General features: G+C 41.5%; 2 protein-coding genes across 3 annotated transcripts in view; one reads left to right on the top strand and one right to left on the bottom strand.

Annotated features, from left to right (window-relative positions):
* Nucleotides 1-11,674, top strand: part of PTER (phosphotriesterase related) — a 58,647-nt gene extending 46,973 nt beyond the window's left edge. For both annotated transcript variants that reach the window (XM_006176240.2, XM_014551977.2), the window contains 2 exons: nt 3,464-3,604; nt 10,833-11,674. In XM_006176240.2, coding sequence (XP_006176302.1) covers nt 3,464-3,604; nt 10,833-11,043 — 352 coding nt within the window. In that variant the 3' untranslated portion in view covers nt 11,044-11,674. The remainder of the gene's footprint in view (nt 1-3,463; nt 3,605-10,832) is intronic.
* A 121-nt stretch (nt 11,675-11,795) lies between these two features.
* C1QL3 (complement C1q like 3) lies at nt 11,796-23,970 on the bottom strand. Its single transcript, XM_006176239.3, has 2 exons — nt 20,338-23,970; nt 11,796-14,487 (listed from the first exon to the last, which is right to left on the bottom strand). Exons 1-2 carry the CDS (start codon nt 20,923-20,925, stop codon nt 14,308-14,310), a joined length of 768 nt encoding a protein of 255 aa, XP_006176301.3. The 5' UTR covers nt 20,926-23,970; the 3' UTR covers nt 11,796-14,307.
* Between the last annotated feature and the right edge of the window lie 2,243 nt (nt 23,971-26,213).

Genomic DNA, 26,213 nt, shown 5'->3' with positions numbered 1-26,213 from the left:
CAGTTGTCCAGAGTGTCACATCATCAAAAGTCACTAAGAATAATATATGTATCTCATCTTTTTAATGACAGCAAATTTGTCTGCCTCCTTTTTTAAAATGCATTTTCCTGATGTCCAAAACATCAGCTTAATTGCTTCTTTTCTGAAATCTTCTCCCCTTACACCATGAAATTTTTAAGAGTGCTTTACAGAGGGACCATTTCCTTCAAAGGCACACTCCTTTCTATATGCTGTTCTGTTCTACAGAATAAGAATTCCCAGGGATTACTTTTGGGCATATGTAGATGAATCTTACTTGATATGTAAGTCTTCCTCTAGAAAGAGATCTCTACCCATGGTGACGTTCTTCAGATAATGTTTACCATATAGGCAGAATTTATATATAATTGACTTCTGGAGAGCCAGATGCCTACATTCCCCATTCCTCTCTGAGATGAGGCTTCTGTAAGCCTCATATCCAAAGAGATCATGCAGGGCTTCATAGACCACTGTAAGACCTTGGCTTTCTCTCTGGGGGAAATGGGGAGCTATTGGTGGGTTGTGAGCAGAGGAGAGACTTGATGTGACTTATGTGTGAAGGTAGACTTTGGTTGCTGCATTTGAATAGATTGTAGTAAAGCAAAGGTAAAGGAGAGTGATTAGGAAGTGGTTTCAGGGATCCTGCAAGAGATGATGATGGTGTTTTGGACCAGGGGGGCAGCAGGGGAGGTGGTGACATAGCCAGATCCTGGTCCTATTTTGAAAGTCAAGCCAAAAGTTTACCCCAATGGGCTAGATGTAGAGAGAGATCAAGAAATCAGTCAAGGATAAGTCCAAGGTTTTTGGCCTGAGCAGTGGTTGGGCAGAGCTGTTATCATCTGAGGTAGGAAGGGTGCTGGAGCAGCTGGTTTGGGTTGGGACATGAGGGGTTTAGTTCAAGGCATGTTAAACATGAGTTGTCTCTTAGGCATACAAGTAGGGATGGCTAGCAGGCTATTAGATGTGCAAGTCTGAGCTTCAGGAGACAGGACCTCATCACAGAAAACCCTTAACATGTGCCCCTTAATATCTGTAAGAGGTTTAGAGCAATGTCAGTCTCCTTGTGAGAAAGTAAGCAACAGTCACGATTAATATAGTTCCTTCTCCTCTGAACATATCATTAGAAATATTCAAAATAACTGTAGTGGTCAAATCTTATCTACTTTGAGCTAGTGAGTGAAGACCTCCACAAAATAATCCTTTCTTACTTTTTGGGTAAATTCCTCACTTTTCAAGTGCAGTTTGAGGCTGCTATAGGGAAGGAATTACATTTCAAAATAAAAATTTTTAAAAACACGATGTACACACACAGTCCATGTAATTCTGGAAAATGTCTTTTGAGAATAAAATATTTAGCAACAGAAGTCATACAGCATGATGGTTAAGACAGCAGATTCCAGCCTTGAAATGAATTTACTTTCTAGCACATCACCTTGAGTGAGCATCTAATCTCTACACCCCAGTTTCCTCATCTGTAAAACTGAAACCAGATGGGATTATGGAGAATATTAAATGAGATAATAAATATAAAGCACTTAGTGCAATGCCAGGCACATAGTAAGTTTTTATATTTGTAGATTATGATGATGACGATGATAGGCAACTTTACTTTTTGTTTTCAATTGGAGCTAGGACTAAAGATTTTCCTATAGTTTTTCATTTACCATGGACTTTTCAATGAATATACATACTTACTATATCACTTAAAGTTTAGAAAACTTAGTCTCAAGGCATTTAGGCCAAAAGGAGCAAAAAGACACTGCAATCAGAAGTTAAGAGTCTGATCCGACCTGTTACTGGCGCCTCTGTTCCTTTCTTGACTCCCCAAGCAGCCCACCCCAGCCCTTTGTCCATGTTGGTAATTAACAAATGGAATTAACTGACTCAAAAGGAAAAGTACTAAACTTATCTCTTCCGCCTTATGTTATTTTAATTGTGTATATTTCATTTTTGAGCATGGTTCCTTGGGGAAAACAGAATGTTTACTATAGAAAAACACATATTCTTTTTAGCCCAGTAATTTTGGAAGCAAAAGTGGTCTCCATGGTAAGAAGATAGGAAAGGAGTAGTATTAATAGACGGTAGAACAGAACTAATGCACATTTTATAGTAAAAAGGAAAGACTTTTTTAGCCTCCCTGCTGAGAACAACATCGTGAACTATATGTTATGCTAAACCCATAAAAAGAATAAAAAGGAGCTGGCTATACTATGATTGCTTGGCGGGAAAGTCAAGCGCCAACTCCCAGGAAGCATCCCAGGACAGCAGAATCACCTCGCACACATCACACAGAGGCTTAATTGGTCATCCTAAGGTTTGAAAGAAAGGCTTTGAAAATACTTCTGACCTCTGAGAAGCAGATTTATAGGCTTAGAATAATGATTTAATCTTTGCATCCTGGAGATGCCGAAATAATAGACTATCAGAGTGGGTAGAAGCCTAGTAAGATGATGATTATCTGACTAATCCCAACTCTTCTCCCGGCCAATTTTGGATCCCAAACAATCTCTTCCTTTCTCTAGGTCCTTAACTCCCTTCACACAATGTTTAATGAGGTATGTTTCCCCCTCATATTTTTTTTCCCATATTGTCTCCTGGTAGGGTTTTTTCTTTCTTTCCTATTTTTCTGTGTGTTTGAATCTCTATGATGATATTTTGGGGGTTAACTTTATGCATCCTTTTTACTTGTTATTGTCTAAATTTCCAGACATAATTCGCTCTTGCTCCAAACTCAACTCTTCTGTCCATACTCTGTACTTAGCCTACAGTTTTCTCCTTTTCCATTCATTTACGTTATCTTATAGTGATTTTTTTTTACTACGATCTCTGTTGAAGTGAGAAGATAGCCATAAAATTATCATAAAATAATAAACGCTACTTAAAAAATAAGCACACCAGAACATAAATATCTGTAGATGTATTGCCCCTTTTTTAAAAAAAAAAAAGTTGCAATGATATGCACATAAGCTTTGGAATTAATTTTAGAATCACTGGATGATCTTCACAATAAAATCACGTCATCACCTCACCTTGGCTTCATGTTTTATCCAGATTACTATTATGCCCCTAATTCACCAGACCTGATGCCAAATTTCCTTTGATAGTTTCCATGGTTCACAGCAGTGCCACTAAGGATTTCCCTATGGAACACATCCTGAAGACAATTCTGCAGGAGAATTATAAAATTGTTTTTGAGTTATGGCATCCTAATTAAAATGTCTCTAAGTACTTTAGATGGGAAAACTCCCTTCTGGATGGGCAAATTCCCTGATTTCTGGTAGCAAGCTGAACTTACTATTTTATAGTCCCATCCCAAGAGCCAACTCAAAAGATCTTTTACTTGATTTCAACTATATTCCAGTACATAGTGTGTAAAAAACTTTTAATCTGTCTAGGTGGGAAATAAGTCTTGGCAATAACAGTATGTCTGTCTTATTGTCTCTAGGACTATCCTTGATAAGAAGGAACTGCTGGAGTTTGCTCAGTTTGGCTGTTACTTGGAATATGATCTCTTTGGAACCGAACTTTTTCATTATCAATTCAACCCAGATATTGACATGCCCAATGATAATAAAAGAATTAAAAGGTAAATATGAAGAAATCTCTCATAGCATTTCCTTTTACCGTTTCTTTCTGATTTTCATACCTGGGTGGGTATTAGCAAAGATTCAGAAAACAGTAAGCAGGCGAAACCAGAGACTTGCAGGGAAAAACACATCCTTGCTATTAACTGGGAGAAAAATCTCTATATATTATTTCAAGGAGAAAATGAGTCAGCTTAAGTAGGCAAAAGCTTAGGAGAGCCTTAGAATTTCAGTGCAGACGGGCAGCTGATAAGAAACACAGATAATTCTCAACCCAAGCCATGACAATAAAAGAACAAAGAACATTTCTCTCTTTTTATTCCTAATGAAGTAAGCTGTTTTTTCCCCAGGTTGACCACACCAAAGTCCTAACCTCCTGCAATGAGTTTTTGAAATGCTTTATTAAAAATATTTACCAAAGAGGTGATTACAGCTTAAATGCTTAAATAATGTCTAAAGGCCAAACATCATATAAAATCTAACCTCTCAAAATTAACCAGTATTTTGGGGGTGAAAGTAAATAATTGTACAAGTCATTCTCTGCAACCAAGGAGAAAATTTGGGGAGTCAAGGCTGGATGGCTACCTGGTTTCTCCTGGTGATATGAAGACTGAATGCATCAAGTTAGGGAATCTGGGAGGAGAAATATGTTTGGGATTGACAAGGATGACTTTAGTTTGGGAATATAGTGTTGCTATCCAGTGGGGCCCTTGGATAAGGGTGTGAAGCTCAGGACAGAGATTTGGGCATAAATCTAGACATTGTTGGTTTGCATGTGACAACTGGAAGCATGGGAATGAATAAAATCACTCAGAGATGAGAATGAGGACAGAGCTCTGGTGACCACCAACATTTAAGTGATGAACTCAGAAACAGACACACAGGGATGGGTTGAAAACTTTTTTCAAAATGTTAAGAATATCAGGGAAATGCACTGTTATGAAAGTTTGTGGAGAAGAATACTTAAAGCAGAAAGGCTTGAACACTTGTAACAGGAGGCAGATAACAAGGGAGATAAAGACTGAAAAGTATCCATTGGCACAGTTCCACTCCTGGGCATATATCTGGAGAAAACTCTAATTCAAAAAGACTCATTGCACTCCATTGTTCACAGCAGCGCTATTTATAGTAGCCAAGACATGGAAGCAACATAAGTATCCATCAACAGCTGAATGGATAGACGGCTACAGAAACGAGAAAACCATAATTAGAAATGTGATAACTACAAGGAGCTGCAAGAAAATAAACATGAAGATGTAGAAAAAAAAAAAGACATTAAAATCCTAAAAATGGGAAAGGGGAGCCCAAAAATATAGACTTTTTTTCTCTCACTTTTTTTCTTTTTTCTATTTTTTTCCTTCATTCTTTTTAGGATGTGTTTGAGCATACAAGACTACCAGTCTAAAGTAAACAGATATAGTAAGAGGTAAACGTACTTGAAAAATAAGGTAACCACAAATCAAAAGCATACAACAGAGTCACAAAACCCAAAAAGAAACCAAGCTAATACAAAAGAAAATTATCAAACCAGTAAAATACCATATGATATCACTTAAATGTAGAATCTAAAAAAAAAAAAAAAGACAAACAAACTTATTCACAAAACAAAAACAGACTCACAGACATAGAAAACAAACCTATGGTTACTGGGGGAGAAGGGGGTGGGAAGGGATAAATCGGGAGTTCAAGATTTGTAGATACTAATATATGTAAAATAGGTAAACAGCAAGTTCATACTGTTTAGCACAGGGAACTAAATTCAGTATCTTGTAGTAACCTGTAGTTAAAAAGAACATGAAAACAAATCTATGTTCATGTGCAACTAAAGCATCATACTGTGTACCAGAAATTGACACAACATTGTAAACTGACTATATTTCAATTAAAAAAAAGATGAATGGATAAAGAAAATGTGGTATATGTATATATATATATATATTCCATTATATGTATATATGATGAAATACATATGTAATGGAATATTATATAATAATATATATAATGAAATACTACTCAGCCACATAAAAGTATGAAATAATGCCATTCACAGCAACATGGATGGACCTAGAGATTATCATACTAAGTGAAGTCAGAGAAAGACAAACATATCATGATATCACTTACATGTAGAATCTAAAATCTGATACAAATGAACTTATAAAACAGAAACAGACTCACAGACATAGGAAACAAACTTATAGTTACCAAAGGGGAAAGGGCAGGAGGGATAAACTAGGAGTTTGGGATTAACAGATACACACTACTATATATAAAATAGATAACAAGGTCCTACCATCTAGCATAGGGAACTATATTCAATATCTTATAATCTATAATGAAAAAGAATATATGTATGTAATTGAATCATTATGCTGTGCACCATAAATTAATACAACATTGTAAATCAAATATACTTCAGTTTTTTTAAAAAAGTATCCATTGGATTCCACAAGCAAGAAGTTCACATTTCCGAATCAGCAAGTGCAGTTTTGGTGGGAAAGGCTTGAGGGATGAGTAGAAGTGAAGAGGAGGACAGAGACCACGGAGGGTTCTCTTTCAAGAAGCTCGGTAGCAAAGGGAAGCAGGGATATAGGGCTGGAGCTAGAAGACCAGACAGGACCAGAGGAAGGTTTTATTAGGAGCTGAGCAATGTTTATGTGGCTGAGAGCAAAAGCAGAGAGATGGACAGAGAGAATGAATCCAGCCAAGTAATACCCGTTCTACAGGGATGTTCTAGAATGTGTATGAAATAAAGTACACAGTGTTCAGAGGAGTGTCTGGGGTGGAATATGGAAGTGGTCAATGGTAACTTAAAAAAATCTGGACAGATTAGAGATATAGAGCAGGGCTCCTAAGGAGACAAATTGATGGAATCTGGGAAGCCAACAGAAAGTCAGTTGAAAGGAGGTATACTTTCTCCATTGAAATGAAAGGAGGCGAGGCAAACAGTGGGTGAATGCAGATCAGTGTCTTGGTGAGAAGAACAGGAAACTGAGGACATAGATCTGCCCTATAATCTTTAGTGTCCCCATGAAGGAGACAAGGTCATCTCCTGAGAAAGAAAGAATGGATTCAGGGCAGGACGTTGTAGAGGAGGATGAAGGCTGGGAATGGATGTTGAGTGAATGAAAAAGATACTGACTAAGGACACATTGTGTGAAAGGCCCCGCTGAGGCTAGAGATCATGACTACATGACTATATATGGGCACCAATATGCATGATTTGGTGATTATTTTCCTTAAAAATGTTTTGTTTTGGTAGCAGGACCAAAGAAGTTTTGTGAGTAGAAGTAAAAGATGTAAACAGGGCGCTCGAGAGTTGGGACTCTGTCTGAAAAACATGGCTGATATCCAGGAGAATGAGGGAGGAGTTGAGCTGAGAGTCCTGAGGTCCAAGTTGGAGGGAAGAAAGTGCACAGAGAAACGGAGAGACGTATAGGAGTAACACAGCAGGGGCAGACACCTGGATGCTTTGATGAAGTGGGTGAATACACAGAGTAGAAGAAGGTGAGCAAAAAAGTAGAAAGATGTAACTCATGGTCAGAGCGGGAAACTGAAGGTTTCAGAGCGGAAGTAGTTTTGCATGATGACAAGGAGCAGAACTGGGTTCTGAGTATAGAAAACTGGTTGGAATGGGAGTAAGCCAAACCAGAGTAGAGAAGTGATGTCCAGAAACTGTGAGGCTCAAGGAAGCAGAAGGTAATATATGTACACTGGGGCTGAGGGGGAGGTCTTGAGCCAGTGGCCACAGCTGAGACAGCCTTGGGGTCTTTTCCCTGGGAAGTCCATCTTTACATGATGCCTTCTGCTGTCACTGTGTATTGGCACCCCTCCTGGATGAGCTCATTAACAGCGAAATATGCTTCAAGTTTAATATCATCAAAGAGAGTTAGCTCATCAGTGTTACGGTAGTTACATAAATACGGAGACCCTCAGCTCTGCATAACCAAGCTGCTTTCACTGTCCTGACCAACAGGTCAGCCTTTTGTTGTTGTTGTTACTACTCAGATAAGTTCTTTGACAAACAGATTTATTGTTTCTTGTTTGTCTGTTTTGTTTTATGATTTTGATTTACTTGCAGAGGAGTAGCATTCAATACAAACAGGTTTCCCAAGGGCCCTACCAGCTTGGACCATACTCAGAGGTGAATATTCTCTGGAATTTAAAATGGGGTGGTGTGGTAGATCTTTCTCATCTTTCATGATCTCAAAACCATAATTTCCTGATGCACGCCCTTGACACAAGTGTTACAGCTCATCTTGGAAATAGGAAGTTTGCTCTCGGGACCTGCTTCCCTTCTCTAAGCCCTTTGTCGCAGTGAGGTGTATTTCTTGCCCCCCTACACCTTCCACGAGGCTCCTAGACCTTCCGGAATAAGAGAGGGGATCTACAGAGGGCAATCTATGAAGGCAATATCGGGAAGGATGACCAGCATCTCCTCCAATAGTCCTTCTTAGCATCTTTAGCTATTAATTCTAGAGCAAAAACTTAATTTTGGTCCATTTACATGGTGCCAAATGTAAACCTTCTATATGTATGGAAATACATAAAAAATTACATATATGCCCATGTGCATTTGCACATCTACATATCTGTGTATGCATATATCCTTAATTTTTCATAAATTAAAACCATGCATTAGGTCACTGGACTCAAGTACAGCTCACGGTAATGACTAAATGGCCTTTTGGGTTGTGCGTGTGCCAGTACTTCCTTGTCCCCATATCTTGGGTGCTTGAATTTCATCATTCATCGGCAGTCCTTCTCTGAGCCTCAGTCATCTCAAAGCTTTGAAGTACGAGAACAGAGAAGCACTCCTCTGCCTACCTCTGGTTTTCAGCCCCTGAAATTCTGTGTCTAACACCTGTTTTCAATCTTCTGCTCCACTTCTCAAATCTTATTATATCTCTGCCTTTTCACACTTTGTAGTCTCTCTCTAATATTTGTTTGCAAAACACTAACTCATTTGTATTTCTATAATTACTGTGATTTTTTGTTTTCTCATCTGTAGTGGTTCCTGCCTTCTGGCAGCTTCTCTGGATCTACTGTTGTTCCGCACAATAGCACAGCATGAGAGGTGGTCTCTTATTTTAGAAGTGACCAGGCAGTTTTTCTTGATAGTAGGATATAATTAGGTTTCCAGAGCCATCACATTCTCTTTCTTGTGAGATAACGCGTCTCCAGATTCTTGACTTAACGAGTTCTAACGGTTCCCATTTTCAAATGAGTATCCTTCCTTACTATTTCACAAGTCAACATCTTTGTATTTTAGGAGATGACACTGGCCTCTTGAAGGAATTTGTCTATCTCTGCGATATGCCTCTGGAGGAATAAGATAGCGTTTGTTTGGTTTTTTTTTCCTCAGAGGAAAAGAGACAAAAACGTTGAGAAATGCTCAGAAAAGAAGCAGGGAAAAGTGTAATCTAAAATTTCCAGGTAATGTGACACTCCCTTTCAGTTGTGGATAAAGGTCTGTCACACTTAGTTTTAGCACTGTGTATGCATCTGTTACAACCTCCTCTTTTTTCATAAATGATCATACAATTGTCTTAGATAATTCCCTTAAAGAGACTTTGTTTCAAAAGTAACTTCAGATCAGAACTTTTGGACATTATACAAATTTTAAAGAGGCAAATAATGCCCCACCCTTATTATGGGGGCAGGCAAGGGTATGGGGGGTGTCGGGGAAGGGCATTAAGGGGTATAAACTATTAGGTATAAAATAAGCTACAAGGATATATTTTACAACACAAGGAATATAGTCAATATTTTATAATAACTATAAATATAGTATAACCTTTAAAAATTGTGAATCACTATACTGTACATCTGTAACGTATAATATTGTACATCAACTATACCTCAATAAAAATAAATAAAGAGGCAAGTAATGACAGTGGCACAAATACCACTCCAAGTACTTTTAGGACACGCATGGGGCAGATTTCTAGACAGAAAGCCCAGGTTGGCTCTTTTCTGGCATTCCTTTGACCTACAAACACAAGATCTAATCTTCAAGTATGATTTATTTGAAAATGTATGTTCTCAGAGGGCAAGGCTGTGTGCTTGAGTTTTTTGTTGTTGTTGTTTTTGTTTGTTTGTTTGTTTGTTTGTTTGTTTTTGGTTTAGTGGTCCACATCTTGCTGACTGTAGTAGCTAGTTAAAGATGACTCAGGCACTAGAATGCCCAGAAATGCTATGGAAACAAACTAACAAAAAAACACCTTTCAAATAATTAGCCCTTGGAGGAAGGAGCTGTCAATCCATTTGGGAATCTAGAGACTGACAAGACTAGAGAAAAAATGCCAGAGACCAGGCATTGTCTCCAGGTTGCATCTCCTGCCGTCAGAGACCCATAGAAGTCACGGCCCAGCATCCAGACACATACAGATGGTGGCTGTCAGGAGGTGACTCACACTACAGATTACAGCACTTAAGGAAGCAAAGAGGATTATAGGTGTTTAGACAATAGGCAGGAAGCCGTTCCTTAGTCAACTGACTATACATTTAAAGGAGCAGCCAGTTATTTGTAGCCATCTTGCTGAAATGGAAGGAACGCAGAGTTAATTTTCATTGGCCAGTTTCACCCACTGCTCCCGAAACTGCTTCTAAGTCAAGGTTCCCAACAGTTTCAAAGGGACTGATGCAAAGGGACCATACCTGACCTTTTAAAAGTGATTTAACTACCTCAGCATAGGGCCTTCATTTTCAAACCAGCTGATTTTACTGTCAGAATGTTTTACCTGTACAAAGATTCTTTTGGTTTCCCTATTTTAACCACAAATAGTCATTGATTTTATTTGCTAGAAAAAAGGAGAAACAGAGAGAATGAGATCTGAAAAATGGACCCACGAAGAGGGGCATTTTAGAATGGAGAGCTGGGTATGAATCCAGAATACAGTTATTTCATAAAATGCTGAAGTGGCCATTTATTCAAACAGGCACATCCTATTTATTAGAAGCTATCTTGAATGCAGTATTGCCAGGCATGGTCATAAATATCACAGGCTAGAAATTTGTGTGCAGGGAATAAGGGTCACGTTCCGACTAGGATGCGGTAATATCTTTATCATCACCACGCAACACGGATTAAGGGTCTCCCAGGACACGTGCCACAGTGGAAGATGGTATCTTTCCAACACAGCAGGTTTATGAGTAAAAAGTTTAAAGCATCCTGAGAACTGTAAATGTGAGACCAACGCCACATCATGAGTGAACGTGTTTTCACAGGGTGCGTCTTCTGGTGGACGAGGGCTATGAAGACCGAATTCTGATGGCGCACGACATACACACGAAACATCGGCTGACGAAATACGGAGGTCACGGCTATTCTCACATATTCACCAACATCGTTCCTAAAATGTTGCTCAGAGGTATAACTGAGGACGCACTTGGTAAGATACTGATCGAGAACCCTAAGCGATGGCTCACTTTCAAGTAGGACGAGTGTTACACATTCAAACCTGGACTGTTAAGCTTGCAAGGAACGTAGGATGAGTTCAAACCCGCCCTGAGCTATTCATCGGAGCGACACACGACTAACCACAGAGCATTTCCTTTTTATGAGAATGAGAAGGATTCTGCCTTCTCAGAAACTGGCTGTTAAGGCTGCACCTTTAGGGAGTTACTAAGCCTAATTAAGCCCTATTGTTTCTCCTTACCAAAATAAATACAAAGGTCCCGATTTCCAAACAATGATTTATAGTCTATACCCACTTAGTGGAGCTTTGCTTCCTTTTGTTTGGCTTTCTTAATCTATCAGCCACACTCTACTTGAGAAAATTTAAAGTGTTTCTCGTCAAATTACCCCCGTCTGGAGCAATCTAATGTTCCCGGTAATATTGATGATTCTACTAATTACCCTGCTGTTCTTTAATTAATGCTTAATGAATAATATGGCACTTTCAAATAGCTTCTGAAGCAAGGAAAGTTAAATTTTGAGGCTTTTTTTTTTCCAAAGGATATTCTACTACAATTACCAATTCAAAATGGTAAAAATATTGTGGGAGGTTGATTATATGCTGTGCACCTATCTATACATACTTATAATAAATCTCTCTTGTTGCCTATGGCTTTCTGGTATCCATTTTCCTATAAAGTTTGTTGTGTTTCCTAAAATTTGTGTAAGGGGGACATAAACACATAACATAGTACTCAACTATAAAAATCCAACCATAAAATTCAAAATATATTACATAATATAGTTTAATGAATCATTACATTTATAATAACAAAGGCCACAATTTAATTAATTAATAATATATAATGCAAAAAAAGAGAGAGAGAAATCTTTGCCTTATATATATATTCCCTTTATGTCCTTTACCTTTTATTTGTTTTTCCTTGGGCCTAAACAGAGAAAATAATGCTTATTTATCTGAAGAAAAGGTCAGATCTATTAGAAATGACAGTCTGATTCCAGAGCCGACTCTTTAAAAGGTATCCAGCCCTGATGTTTTCTGTAAATAAAGCCTTTTGTGAAACTCTTAGTTAAAACTCTCAGTTGATGTGCACTGCTGTTTGTAAACTAATCTTTTGGTTGAATCTTTCACTATGCTATTTATCACCTAAAAAAAAAACCCCAAAACCTCAAACCCTTGTTGCTAATTCCTCTTCGAACAAATATATATTGTTAAATGGAAGTAAAATCCATTGCAACTCCTTTATGTTATCTTACGTAGTAGAAAGGCCAAACAGAAATAGTCATTATTCTTGATGAACAGGCTAAGTGTTTTTAATCATTATCAATCATGACAGTTACGCCGACCAAGGTGTTTAAACCGAGCAAACAGCACCTTCAGATGGGAACACCAGGCATAACTCTTTCAGGAAAGTTGAGGTTTGCTAAATAAAAGATGGTTCTGTGGATCAAACATGATCAAGCTTTCTGTGTATTAGAACAGAAAGTACCCAAGAGGAATGAGCCAGGAGAACAAACTAATTCCTTTAAATGAAAAAATGCAACTGTCCTTCGTCAGTAAAACAGGCAGATTTTGAAATCTCTTGTTTTTGAAATCTACTTGTCAAAGAGTCTTCAAAGGCAACTGAGAATGGAACAGATTTTTCATTGACATAAGGGAAGTTGTCTGGTAATTAGGATATCTCAACAAGAATCTTAAATCTTTTTCTTAAAGAGATGGATTTCGGCAGTGTCCTTTAACCAGAGAGGAAGGATTTTCACTACTCTCAAAATCTACTTTACGGTCAGCTTAAGATCACCCGAGAAAAAAGAAAAAAACTGTTAATTCCACTGCAGGTAATTCACAAACATTGTGAAGGACAGCTATTCTTTGTCTCTGCATTGCGAACAGTAACAGTCGGCCACAAGATGCAGCAGAAATATTGATTGGCATCCCGTGATAAAGAAGCCATAGGCTTAATTTACAGACATGTGACTTATGGGGCATTTTAACCTAATAAGATTTAATTTTCTGGATAACTCTTAAAAGAGAAGCCATTTAAATTATTTTGCTACTCTCTATATTTTTCATCTTCCAAAATATATTTCAATCCAAAATAAGTCAAATGATTTGTGCATTTTTGTGTGTGAGCATACACATACATTTTTAAAAATTAAATGTTTGGGGATCTACAGCCACTGTGTCAATGGTCTGAAGCCATATATATATTATTTTTCATCTAACACATATATACATACATATATATGTAGCAGGTATTTGTATAAAATATATACACTTTGTTGTCATATTGGTTATATGTGAAATTGTTCATTTTGAAATAACTTCAGGCCATGACTTGTAGTAACTATTTGAAGGCCTTACTTAGTGTCCCCTTGGTGACGCATGCAAATTAAACCTAGGTGCATTGGGTTATGAATAATCTTGTGTTCCAAAGAAGGCGAAAGCCTCAGTCTGATTTAACACCAAAGAATAAACTTCTCTGACTTTCCAAGTAAATCTAAACGCATTCTATTGACAAACCAGACACGGGGGATTTTCTAAATACCATACATAATTACACATTTTCACACTTAGAGGGTCATCCTATGATACAATTTCAGTTTCTATTTTTTTTTTTTAAAGACTATCACCAGAAAAGAGAGGAAAGAAAATTCATAGGAAAAAGAAAATGTGAAAAAATGATCATAGGCTTGGGAATTCCCTCAGATCCAGAAAATTCCAGGTTAAGGCTTGAAGTTGAATCACTCCCAGGTCTAGCTCTAAAGTTAACAAGAGGACAAGGCAAACAATTTCTTTGGGGACAAGCAGCATTATTTCAATTAGACTGTCTCCTGCAGGGTAAAAAATCATTCTTCCCACAATATGAATGGACTCCGAGTATCATAATAAGCAAGTAAACTCACAAGAACCAAAGCTGACACATGGATAAAAGCGGCAAGATCACAGTACACCAAAGTATCATAGATATTGAAGAAATAGTTCCGTGTCTTAGATTTTTCTATAAAAATTTGTGATCTATATAGGACTTCATTCACATGGACACTAACGATAAGGAGTATTTTGCTTTGGCGGTAGTGGATCACACATCTGCTTATCTTGCTTTTAATATTTTTTTTTTACATGTTTCTGAGTATACAGATGTGAATCAGGTAGCATTTGAATTCCCCACATATACACAACTGAGGTGCCCTGCATCTGGCATCCCCTGGGATCCTCGATTCACTGACGTTAGCCATACGAATCCAGTGTCCAAACTCAGAATCATCAGCTTAGTTTTTGCGTGATCAGTCAGCATAGATAATAAATCCAGAAAATGTGCTGTATTTGTTGTTGTTGCCTCCGTGGGCTTTCCCGCCATCTAATTTGATGTAGACTTCATCTCCTGGCTCCAAATGGAGAACCACGCTGTTACTCGCATAGTCGTAATTCTGATCAGCGTCTTGTGCAATTGCACTGGCACGCACCTATGTGAAGCAGACAAGAATTAGAATTTGTAAGAGAATTCTCAGGGCTCCCCCCTCCCCCGTTCACACAGCATCATAAGCAGAGTGGCTGTCAAAGCACAGAATTTAGCACAGGAAAGTACACCTTGGCCTTGAGGCTTTATGAGGATATCTTTGTAAGAGTTTCACCTATGTTATTGGAAAGGAGAAAACAGTGCTTTGTGAGGGTCATTCTAGCAGTCTTTTATTTTTTCTTTTACTATATGTTGTAAACAATGCATACCAATCTGTTCTCTTCCTAAATCACTACTTTTTTTGAATTCCTTGTATCTCTGTGCCCAATCACTTCTCGAAATGGAAATAATAGTAATTTTTGCATTTTAATCTAAGCCAAGCAGCTATATTCTAACCAGCTGTTTATGAGGACGGAAGTTCAATCCAGACTGCAGTTGGTCCTCATGACTATTAGAAAATTGATATCCACAGTACGTAAAGACTTGGAGAAATACCACTACTCTACCATACAGGAAGAAAAAAAAGAAGAAATCCTTTTGATTTGGGGCTTCCTAAATCTAAATTCAAGGAAAACCCCCTGTACCCGAAGCTTAACTCATTTAGACATCTTTGGTTCTATCACTCAAGTTTCCAGAGTTCATTTTCATATTTGTATCTTTTTATCACTTCATTGTAATGTGCACACTTAAATTATCTAATGTCAACATATCCAAAAGTTATACAAGGATCTAAATTTCCATGATTTGAAGTCTCTAAAATTTCTAGAATTTTTGAATGATCTCATGGAATACCCTCTTACATTTAGGTGATTCTAAGTGTTTGCTTTGCTTTGAGGATAGATGCTTATAATCCACCCAAGTTGAGCCCATGATCTCATTAGGGAGCTGACAGACATTTGCAAACAGTCAAATTGCCTATCATATCAAGTAATACGAACATTGTCATATCCTCAACTCAAACTAGGCTTCATATCCATTTAGCTATATTTTAATTCTGCCATGGAAAAAAATTTCTCAATAGGCAGACTTGTACTTGATTTATTGCAGTAAAACATCTACTTTGTGGCTTGTTTCTATTCAACTGTAATGCTATTTCCCTGAATAACATAGCAAGTGATTTAGTGGTTTTGTAAACCTGCTCTATGTAATAATGCATGACTTGGGGTACAATATGCTGGATTCTATCACTTGGCAAAATGAGGGAAATGAGACCTAAGCCAAGAATTTCTCTGCCTTTCTTTCAAAATTTAAATGATAGGTTTGCAAATTAAATTTTCATGTGGTTATGTTCTCACATTAATGCTGAAACATTAAAAAAGGAGAAGGCTTTTTGACACTGCTGAACTTGTAAAGTAATTTGAGTAGTATTTTAAAAATTTCTCTCTGGATATCATATAGCAAAAGGAGAAAAGAAAGGCCTCAAAAGATATAGAATTACTTAACACTGTGCTGACTGGCCACTAATAAACAAAGCAATATACCATGTAATTATACTCAAAAGCAGGCTTAAATGTATACATCAATTTAGTGAGGTGATCTGTTTTGACTATTAAATAATAATACAATTTAATGTCATAATATTTCCTAAGAATTAATCACGAGCTTGGAGAAGCTGGATGCTCTGATTCATTAATGTCACCTAGTCATTAATTCCCAGGGGGAAAAAAATTGACAAGAAGAGTAGTACTATTTTCGACCTGACTTTTTTTTAATGTGTAATTTCTAATGGGTGAGAAAAATTAAAATACAAAAGAAAAATTAGCTATATTAGTAATATATTAATTATCAATCCAGAATATGCTTCTCACCTATTATTAATAACCAGGCACATTTTTATTTTGTGCTTTAGGTTTTTAGTATTAAGTTCCATGGGTATTGTGGTTTAATACTGTTTGCTAAGTGAGGACATTTGGGAACTGGGATTTATTAAAATCATTTGATTTAGAGACAACAATCTTAAAATATATATATATATACACACACACACACATATATATATATGAAATGCAGTTTTTATTCTATAGGGTATAACCACAAGCCCCTGGAAATGTGACCATTTTTATTCAGTAGGTGTTACCACGAAAACCTGCAAATGTACGGGTGTGATCCCACAGACTGGAAGGTTATCCTTAACGGTTTTCACGTCCTTTGTTGGATAAAGCCAGTGTGACTGCTTTTTAATGGGAGTGATTCTCTGGGATTTTAACCTATACTGTACCATAAGACTCTCCCAATTAAATACCTGCCGCACTCCAGCGTACTCTGCACGATTTTAGTACACCTGCTCACCTGATCGTGCTCTAGAGGTATAATGGGACTTGAAATTTCAAGCTCTGGTATTCAGCCCAGTACCTGCCAACAATTCTCCCTTTGAGCCATCGAACTATTGAGGAAGGTAATGTATCCACCCTGGAGGCTATTTTCGGGTTCCTAAATGTACACTGATTTCAGCATTTTCTCTAAGAATAGGATGGATGCATGCACGCTTTCCTTAGCCTGACATACCCATTTCTACCTAGATGTACTCTAGTATCTTTTCATCTTATAAGTTAACTATTTAGATTCTGCTGATCTTTAGTGCACATTTCACAGGCCCTAAAAAGAGAACTGATTTGACATTTCACTAATCTTGCTAAAAATGAGTATCAGCCCACAAACTGTCTGTTGTTTCCAGTATCTCTCACGTTCACTGGTGCCACAACTAATAAATTCTCAGTGTAAAAATTGGTCTTTAATTATTTTATAGTTCTAGTCTTGAGCCAGTTTTAGTTTTTATTAGTGGCTTATTAGAGTGGTATTATAGTGGTTGGATTCAAATAGCAGTGTTTTTTATTCAGGTTTCCTGCTAAAAGTATACAAACACTTAAATATTTCCCACCTCCATGTAAAGCTATTTGAGTCCAACTTATACCTTTAATATGCACTGTCATGGGCTCTTAACACATGGTAAGATTAAATTTCGGTTGATGGTTTCACGGGGGATATGAGAACTGTGGTCCTTTTAGTGCTGTGTTTGTGAGGATGTAATAGGTCATGATGCCTTCCCATTATCTGATTAGTGAGGGTTTATCATTAGAGACAATATTTATGGCAACATTTGCTAATTTAATTAATTGCGACTGATGTTCTCATAATTTCATTTTCATTGTACTTCTGTGGAATCATAAACAAAAGGTTAAGTGGTGCATCAGGTTAATTTACTGGCCTTTGATGTTTCCATCTGTGATCCTGCATTCAACACAAAGCATAAATAAAATGGTTCTCATATGGTTACGGACCAGGGCATTCCTCTATCCTAGAGTGAACTGCAATTTTAGTTTAATTTTTTGTGTGTTTCTCAAATCCACTTAATCCATAGAACATCACACTGACATGGATCTCTGAGCTTCTGTTTTATGAAAACAAATTAGGTCAGCTCAGAGGGGGGAAACTGCCATCTAAGAAGTGATCAGACAAGAGCATAATTGAAAATCAAGGATAAACTCTTTACTTAAGATTAATTAAAAAAAGATTTGATAGGATTTCTCACTTGCAACTGCCTGTAGACCAGACTTTACGAAATAGGTCTATTCTAGAGATAAAATTCCTTAACAATAATATTGCGATAGCCCTTTTGCAAAATAGTCCATGCTGAACTAGAAAATCTACTGTATTTGCTTTTCTGAATTACTTGTTGCTCACCTTTTGTAGAAGCAGCAGCTTAATAATGCCAATGGGAAGCATTAAAGATTAAAAGGTCAGCTTTTTTGCCTTTTTTTCCCCCTGAACCTCACAGAATGTACATGCCAGGACAATACAAAGAACTCTACACTCCAAACAAGGAAATAATTTTAAAAACAAAATGCACCTACAACACATACATGGATGGTTTTTTTTGGAATCTACATCTGGATTCAGGATCAACATTTAATCTAATTAAACGTACCATTCCCTGGCTTTTCATGCAACAGCAATTTCCAGATGCTTAAAGATGTGTGCTTTTATCTCTTGGCTGGTAAAACTGGAATCTTAATTCCATTTGAATGAATACCTCTAAAAACAGTCTCTTCAGCCTGATAGGATTTGCCAGACCTAACCTTTGAGTCAGAAGACAGCCAATTTGTAAATAAATGGGTGCCTCCTTGCTGCCTGCTGAGGGGCTGTTCATAAAACCATTTTGTTAGTGTGACAGAATAGCTCTATTTTGGTACAGTGAGTCATGCCCTCTTCAGCCACTTACCTATAACTATCCCCCTGCTCTTTAATAATTTTTATGTATCTTAATATTATTTTCAAGCGTAATAACTGTAATAAACAACCCTGTCAGTGCCTCCTGGTGGCCATTTTCCCCTCTTTTGTTCTACCCGACCTTAGGGTCCCTTAAGATACTTACTTCTGAATTCCTCTAGAAGTGAGAAGTGGTAGGAAGGGGGAGGGACAGGATATTTTGTCCTTTCTCTTATACATTTAGGGTATTCGCCTTTCACCTTGGAAGAATTCTGACACTGAATTGGGTCTTTGGAATAAATTCTGCTTTAATGCTGCTTAACAGAAACCTGGGTTATGGCCAGAAAGACCTGCGTTCAAGGGGCAAGTGACCTGAAGCGGGAGAGCCCTTGTGAAATCAAAACCGGCCCCGGCAGGGTCGCGGGTCACTCCCGGCACCACCCAGTAAGCAAAGGTAAAGCCCAAGGACTCAACCCAGACTCCGGGCTGCAGGGCCTCCACCAGCCGCCGCTGGTTCAGCGCGTGCAGAGGGTCTGATGACACTTTCGGGTGGTTACAAAAATTATTTTCCTCCTCTGACTAAGAAACCAAACACACCTTGGTTTCACGATGACAGCGAATTTCTCAAGCAAACGGGAAAGTGGCTCTGACCTAACACTGCAGACCCGTGGCCCCTGTGGCAGGGCCGACCCACTCGGGGGAGCAAGTCCTCCGGCCGGCCGGCTGAGGGCTAATCGGAGGCTTTTTCACAGTCAAAGCCAAGGCCTTTGCTGAGAGCAAAAGGCTGGGTTGAAAAGACCCTCAAGCAGGCGCCCGGGGGCTCCCTGGCGGTGAAGCCCATGGCCCCGGGGCTGGGCTCGGCCCCCCGGCCTCCTGGCCACCTGCCTACCTGCCTGTGCGTCCTGCTGCTCCAGCCAGTGGAGTTTGGGTTCTGCGTTTGGGCGCGTGTTTTACGGCACAAACCCACAAGTCTCAACTTTTCCCTTTGTTGTCAGTACTCATTATCTCTCCCACTTCTTCGGCTTAAATCTAAACCGGAGTCTGCATCTCGAGTTTGACTGTTCGTTTCCCCGACCTGGGACGCCGCAGGGGCCTTGCGACCGCCGGACCCGTGGTCCTGCCTTGGCGGCCCTGGACGCGCCCCGCCTGGACTCACTGCTTCGCGCCTCTTCTTCTTCCCTTGGGCCTCTGTCTTCCTCCCCCGGGTCCCGGTCTTTCTTCCCCGGATTTGTCACTCTGGCACGCCCATTCCTGGCTCCCCCAGCCCTCCCATTCCCCGCAAAGCCTGACAGAGACCCCACACCACTGAGGATCCCGCAGCCCGGGGTCGCCTTCTGCTCGGGACACCCCGCGGTGCACAAGCTGTCCAGGGGACCGAACTCCCGGCTTCCCGCCCCTCCGGGGTCGCGCGCACCTAGTGCAGGTTCCTGGGATCAGGAACCACTCTCTCCAGGCCTCCCGGCGCCGTTTGGCGTTGGACCCCCGCCTCTCCTGGGTGGAACGGCGTCCCCCCCTCGCTTGTGGCTCCCGAGAGCCAAGCTGCCGCGCCCTTCCTCCTCGGGCTCCCACCCTCATTTCCGGGGTCTCCTCCCTCTCGCCTGCACCTTCCCGCGCTCTCTCCCCGCCCTCCCCGCTGCCTGCCCGCACTCACCTGGTTGTTTTTGCAGAGATCAGCCCACATGCTGGTGCCATCACCTCCGCGCATCAGGACGTGGTAGGTGAAGAAGTAGATGCCTGGGATGGAGCAGGTGAACTTGCCCGTGGTGGGATCGTAGTGGTTACCAAGGTTGGTGACCACGTCGTCGAACTTGAGCACCTCGTAGCCTTCGTGCTGCCGCTTGAGGCCGGCGTAGAAGGCGATCTTGGGCACCGTGCTGTAGGTGGCGGCGCTGATGGCCCCGGCTGCGTTCAGGCCGGGCGCCCCGGGCGGGCCCGGCAGGCCTTGGCGGCCGGGGTCGCCCTTTTCGCCCGGGGGGCCCACGGGGCCCGGCGGCCCGGGCTCACCCGGGGGCCCCCGCGGGCCCGCCTTCCCCGGCCTGCCGGCCTCGCCTTTGGGGCCCTGGATGAAGGTGGGCAGGGACTGCATGAGGCCGCGGTCGGGCGTGGCGGCCGTGCTGGGCGCCTTGGTGCCCCCGTAGGGGTCGCAGACCATGCGGCAGGTGCCCAGCATCTCGTAGTGCGCCGACGTGCCGGCCGAGCTCACCAGCACCGGGATGAGGATGACCAGCAGCAGCACCATCACCACCCCCAGCGCCCCGGCGGCGATCAGGCGCCTCCTGCTGCCCACCAGCCGGCTCAGCGCGGGGCGATCCTCTTGTCTGCTTTTGGACAAAATTTTGAAGGTTGGGCGTGGACCTCCTCAGAGCCGAAAACAACCCCCTGCGAACCCCAAGTCCCCTGGGCGGGCGCGCGCCGGCCGCTCCTCGCCTGCTCTCGCTCCCCCCGCTGAGGCTGCAGCTGGGGAGGGAGCTCGGACGCCGAGTGACTTGAGCTGAAGTCCCGAGCTGGGGGTGGGGGCGGGGGGAGGGGAGCGCAGGGCGCCCTCTCGCCTCCCGCGAGCCCCTTCGCACCTGTGGCTGCCGCGGGCGCCGGCGCGGCCACCCGGAGGGCAGAGCAGCCGCCGCCTCTCGCGCTCGCCCAGGGCCGCTCACACTTTTATGCCGCCGCCGCCGCCGCTTGCGATCGACTTTTCCGTTTTTGCCGACTGCGCCAGTTCGCACCAACTTTCCGTCTGAAGTTGCCTTTTTCTGCCTCTTCTTTCGCTCGCTGGGATCGCCCTTGTGCCTTTTTCCCCCCTCTTTCCCTCCTTAGCAACCACCAGGACTCTAATAGATGCGCACCCCCAAAACCTCGCGCCGGCCGCGCGAGCTCGGGCCAGGCGCCCCCCGGGTGCGCGGAGCGGCGGCACTGGGCACGGGCAGCTCGGCGAGGCTCCGGGCTGGAGCGGAGGAGCTGGCGAGCAGCGGCGAGCGCCTCACGGCCGGGAGCGGAGCGAGAGAGAGACTGAACGCAGAATTCTGCCTGGGTACCACCTGCCAGGAGAAGAGGAGGCTGACAAACGCGCGCCGGAGCAATTTATAGGCACCCAAGGCGCAGAGGAAGGGGAGCCGCTTTGGCATCTCATTGCGGCATCTGCTCTGCTCATCCCACTCAAAGAGAGTTTGGCATTACTCTGACAATGTGGGATTTTTTTTTTTTCTCGGCCTCTCTTTTTTCCCCCTCTCTGCACATGGATGAACAGTGAGATCCCGAACACTCCCTTGCTGAACCCAGGCGATGGCAGCGCTCTCGCTGGACATATGGGGAGGGGAGGTGGGGAGACAGATGTGCGGTGGCCTTCAGAACTCAAGAGTCACACCTAAGTCCCCCACTTCCCTACTGCCTGCTGCCCCAGTTGGAGGGTGGAGTTGAAGGTTGAAAGGAGGGTGGTTGGACTGACAGTATTTCTCTAATGGCTCACCAACAATCAGCGTTTCAGGTGTGGTGTTTTGTTTTATTTTTTCAAAACGCCACTTTTAACATAAGGAGGGCCCTTTAGAATTTTCCAGATGGTAGATGTGATTTTTTTAACCTTATGGTTTTCCTCTCCAGCCTTCCAAAATGAAATAAGATGTTACCCAGAGAACAGTAAGGTGTGTTGAAAAGGCAAAGGATGGTTCTCAAAGATTTTAAATGAACCTGCCCACCGCACAAAGGCGGGGTAGGGGTGGTTCTTTCTACAAACGCTGCAAATGGTGAGTTTATACCTACCTACTCTATTTACAGGCCTACAATTCTAGTAACCTTTTAGGAGATTCAGCCATTGGACCTAAGTTGCATTTACTTAAAGGTATTTCTCACACATGAAAAATAATCCCATGTCAAGATGCCTTCAAAAGTCTTCAAATAAAGCAAGCAGCGTTCACAAAAGTACTGGGCAAGGTCTTTTTCCTAAGATACGGGAAGAGTTCTGTAAGCTCCAAAGCACATTTCCTGCGTGTACGTTGTGGGGGGAGGGGGAAATTGGCAAACTGTGAAAAAGAAGAGGCCCCATTCGCAGTGACAGAGCAGGAGAAGCAACAGCCTGGATTTATAATGTTAACGGAAGGCTCCCAGAGTTGTATTAGGCAAGTGATCCCACCAACAAATACATAAGACACACAAGAACGGCTTTAAATAAACAAGGAGAATTGATTCGTAAATCATACTTTTGCATTCAGGAGCAATGGATGTCAATCAAACGTGGGTGACATTTGCTTGTCAATACGGGGATGATGGCTGGGAAGACGGTGACTTATTACATCAGGGCGAGAATGGAAATGAGAAGCAGGAGCAAATACATAGCAAGCAAACAATACCATCCCAGGTGCCGACTGGGGGCCTTTGATCTTGTCTGTGGGCTCCATGGCTGGACTGGCACCTCCTCTGTGCCTTCTGCCTACCCCCTTTCCCACCCTACCAGTTCAGTTCTGTCTTTCCTCCTTCTCCGTCTCAGAACGAAATAAGGTCAAAAGAGAAGGCAGAAAGAAACAAAGATGCATTGATTCTTTTAAGAGAAATGTCAGCAGCTCATCAGATCTTTCCTGGGAGAGTGGACACTGAGGCGCTGGGTTGTGGGGCTCAGCCAGGCCCAGGTCTCCCCACTCTGCATTCTCCCTCCCCCGCTGCTGACACAGCTGCTGCTCCTGCTACTGGGAAGCCATCCTTCTCACTTCTCAAACCTTTAACTTCTATTTGAGGGGAGTAGTCTTATATACATGTGTCTTTATCTTGGACATAATTACATGTATATTTCACTCTACTTTTGTTCACAATGTGCTGCCTTATTTTCATATGTTTAAGCCACAAACACATAGTAAGTTCTCTCCTGGCTCCAAGACCTAACACATCTTCCGGGTGGCTTCTCAAAGTCACCTTTCTTTGCAGGAACAAAATGGTAATGTGTGGGGGCAGCAATGGAAGGTCATGTATTAATGAAATAAAATTGTCCTGGATACACCAAATGATCCAAGAGTCATAAGACTACTTTATTGCTAAGGAGAGTTTAGTGGGTGATAAAAGGAAAGTTTTTTTTTTTTTAAGGTAGAATTGTATAAATAAATCCTCACTCCAAACCTCATGATACATGGAGTTTTCCCACTGAAGAATGCTCATCTCATAGAAGAACACATCAAGGATGAAACAGGACAGTTGGAATGGGCCCTAGAAAGCTAGTCTCTCCTCGCTCACTTGGCAGATGGTGAGACTGAGACCCAGAGCCTGGAGTGGAATAGGGGCCATTCAGGGCATTTGCTGTACACCTTCCTCTACACCTCAGTATCAGTGTATCGCATCCCAGCCTAAGCCTGTGGTACTGTTCCCAGTCATCCAAGCTTTCCTCCTCCTCCCTTCTCTAATGCCAATGCACAGCTTGATTTCAGAAGTGAGAGCTCTAACATCTCAAAGTTCTGCTGAGATCTGGACTTGTGTTCAACAGTTATCATTCATTGTGAGAACATTACCTCCCAGATCACACAGCTGACCCCAGTCTGTCCACTGAGTGCACAAACCTGGGCAGGGCACAGACATTTGGCTTTTTAGTGAAGTGAGTTTAAATGTTACAGCACTTTCCTTTTTTTCTAGAACTGTCCCACCATGTACTTTTGGGAGAAACATTTTTTTTTTTTGGTTCCTCCAAGATTTTCAGGGACGACTGGGTTGTAGATGAACTCTTGGCTGGTGGCTGCCACTTTCCACTGCTTGAATTTCTCAGAAGGATCTCTGGAAAGTTACTCACGCTTCAGCCCTTGTTCTGACAGTCTGAATAAACCATCTGATATGGCATATTACTCATCGTCTTTCTATGTATATAATAATAGAAAAATGTGTCAATTAAAAAATTACTTGATTCTTTTCAGTCCTCATCAGGGGACCAACATTCCTCTCATATTTGATATTAATTGTGGAAGCAAGCCCTGGAATCTAATTTTCACAGCATTTCCCATCATTTCTCAAAAAAGCACTAGGCTCCATAGTCCCCTGTTCCTTTTGCACCTGAACCTTTGGGACTGCTAACTGATAAAGTCAAATACAGAAACCCATGGGCTGGGTGGGGTGACAATCCTGTGATTTTTCACCTTCCCCACATCACTTCTGTCTCTTTCGCAGAATCGAGCAGATCTGAAGCACATGACTCCCACACAGACGTGCACGGCCATCCATTAATCTTTATTGAGCACCCACTGGCAGCATAGCCCTACGCTGGGCTCTTATGAGGCAAACAAATATTTAGTCATGAGAATGATTTCCAAATCCAGCAGCACTTAAACAGAAATAGCTGTTCTTATCACAGGAAAAAAAAAATGAATTCACTACCCCAAGGGCTATCTAAAGAAAAGACATAAAAATGTAGAGAAATTAGGACTAGGATCAGCCATTTATGTTAATTTCTGGGTCTCCAAATTGTACTTCAGAACACACACTCCTGTGACCAAAGAATTGCAGGTTTCTAGCCAGACAGGGTCTGCTTGAAGCCACGTAAGGAAGCTATGGAATCAGAGGGGACTTAACTTCAATCTTTGCTTCCTCATTTAGTAACTAGGAAAGTCACTTGTAATCTTCCTGGGGCTTAATTTCCTTTTCTAGGAAATAGCTGAATCACAGGATTGTTGTGAAGATTGAGTTGACGCATACAACTACAATGATACTACTCAATGCATAACCAGAATCCAGTAAATGTTACCTTTCATCTCAGGATATTGTAGGTCTACTGAGTAGTGTGTATCTGTCTATGCATTGGATGGTAGAACTCAGTAAAAATTCAGTAAAGGAAGTTAAAACTAGAGTCAGACTTTAGACAAATGGCATCAGATGGACAGTAAATATTACAGACTTAGATGAAACTAGAGAGAACACAGAAGGGGAGTAGCCTTCTATCATTCAAAACAAAGCAAGACAACGCTGACAACAAGGATCAATTTACCTTTCTTCAAAGTTAAGAAAACAGAGCTCATAGCCAGGTCATTTGAATTCAGTGCAGTTTGCTAGACCCCATATTTAGATTTAAGACCTAGTAGGAAGCATTCGGACATGCTTTTTGTCCTCTGGAAAGTTCTCTAAATCCCAAGTGGCAAGTGTATGTAAAAGTCACTCAGGTACTTATTCAGGACCTGATCCTTTGGATGGTGACTCAACAAAGCCAACCTACCAGGGGAAGGCAGCTTTGTATATGCAGCCAGAAGAGCAGTCACTCTGCTGGAGGAGACCTAAGTCATCACCACGTTCAGCAGAGAATTCTCAACACAAAGCTCTCCACGGAAGATAGTGAGTTGAACAGCTAGCTTGCCAGATCTACTGTTAGAAAATTAGCGAATAGCCAGATGGAGCTGGTAACTAGCACATTACGTAAGACTCCCTTACAATACATGGCTTCCAGTTGGTCTCAAACTCTTGCTATATCGTTCAAGAGAAGGCTCAAATCTCTAGTATGGATATAATACTTTTTACTTGCTTGCCATGGGCCAAATTTTTGGTCCCTATGACTCTACTTAATGTAGAATTGAAGGGAAA

Source organism: Camelus ferus, chromosome 35 (genome assembly GCF_009834535.1).
Source record: "Camelus ferus isolate YT-003-E chromosome 35, BCGSAC_Cfer_1.0, whole genome shotgun sequence".
Lineage (NCBI taxonomy): Eukaryota > Metazoa > Chordata > Mammalia > Artiodactyla > Camelidae > Camelus > Camelus ferus.
Note: the sequence above shows the minus strand (reverse complement) of the source record. Positions and strands in the feature narration are given on the sequence as shown.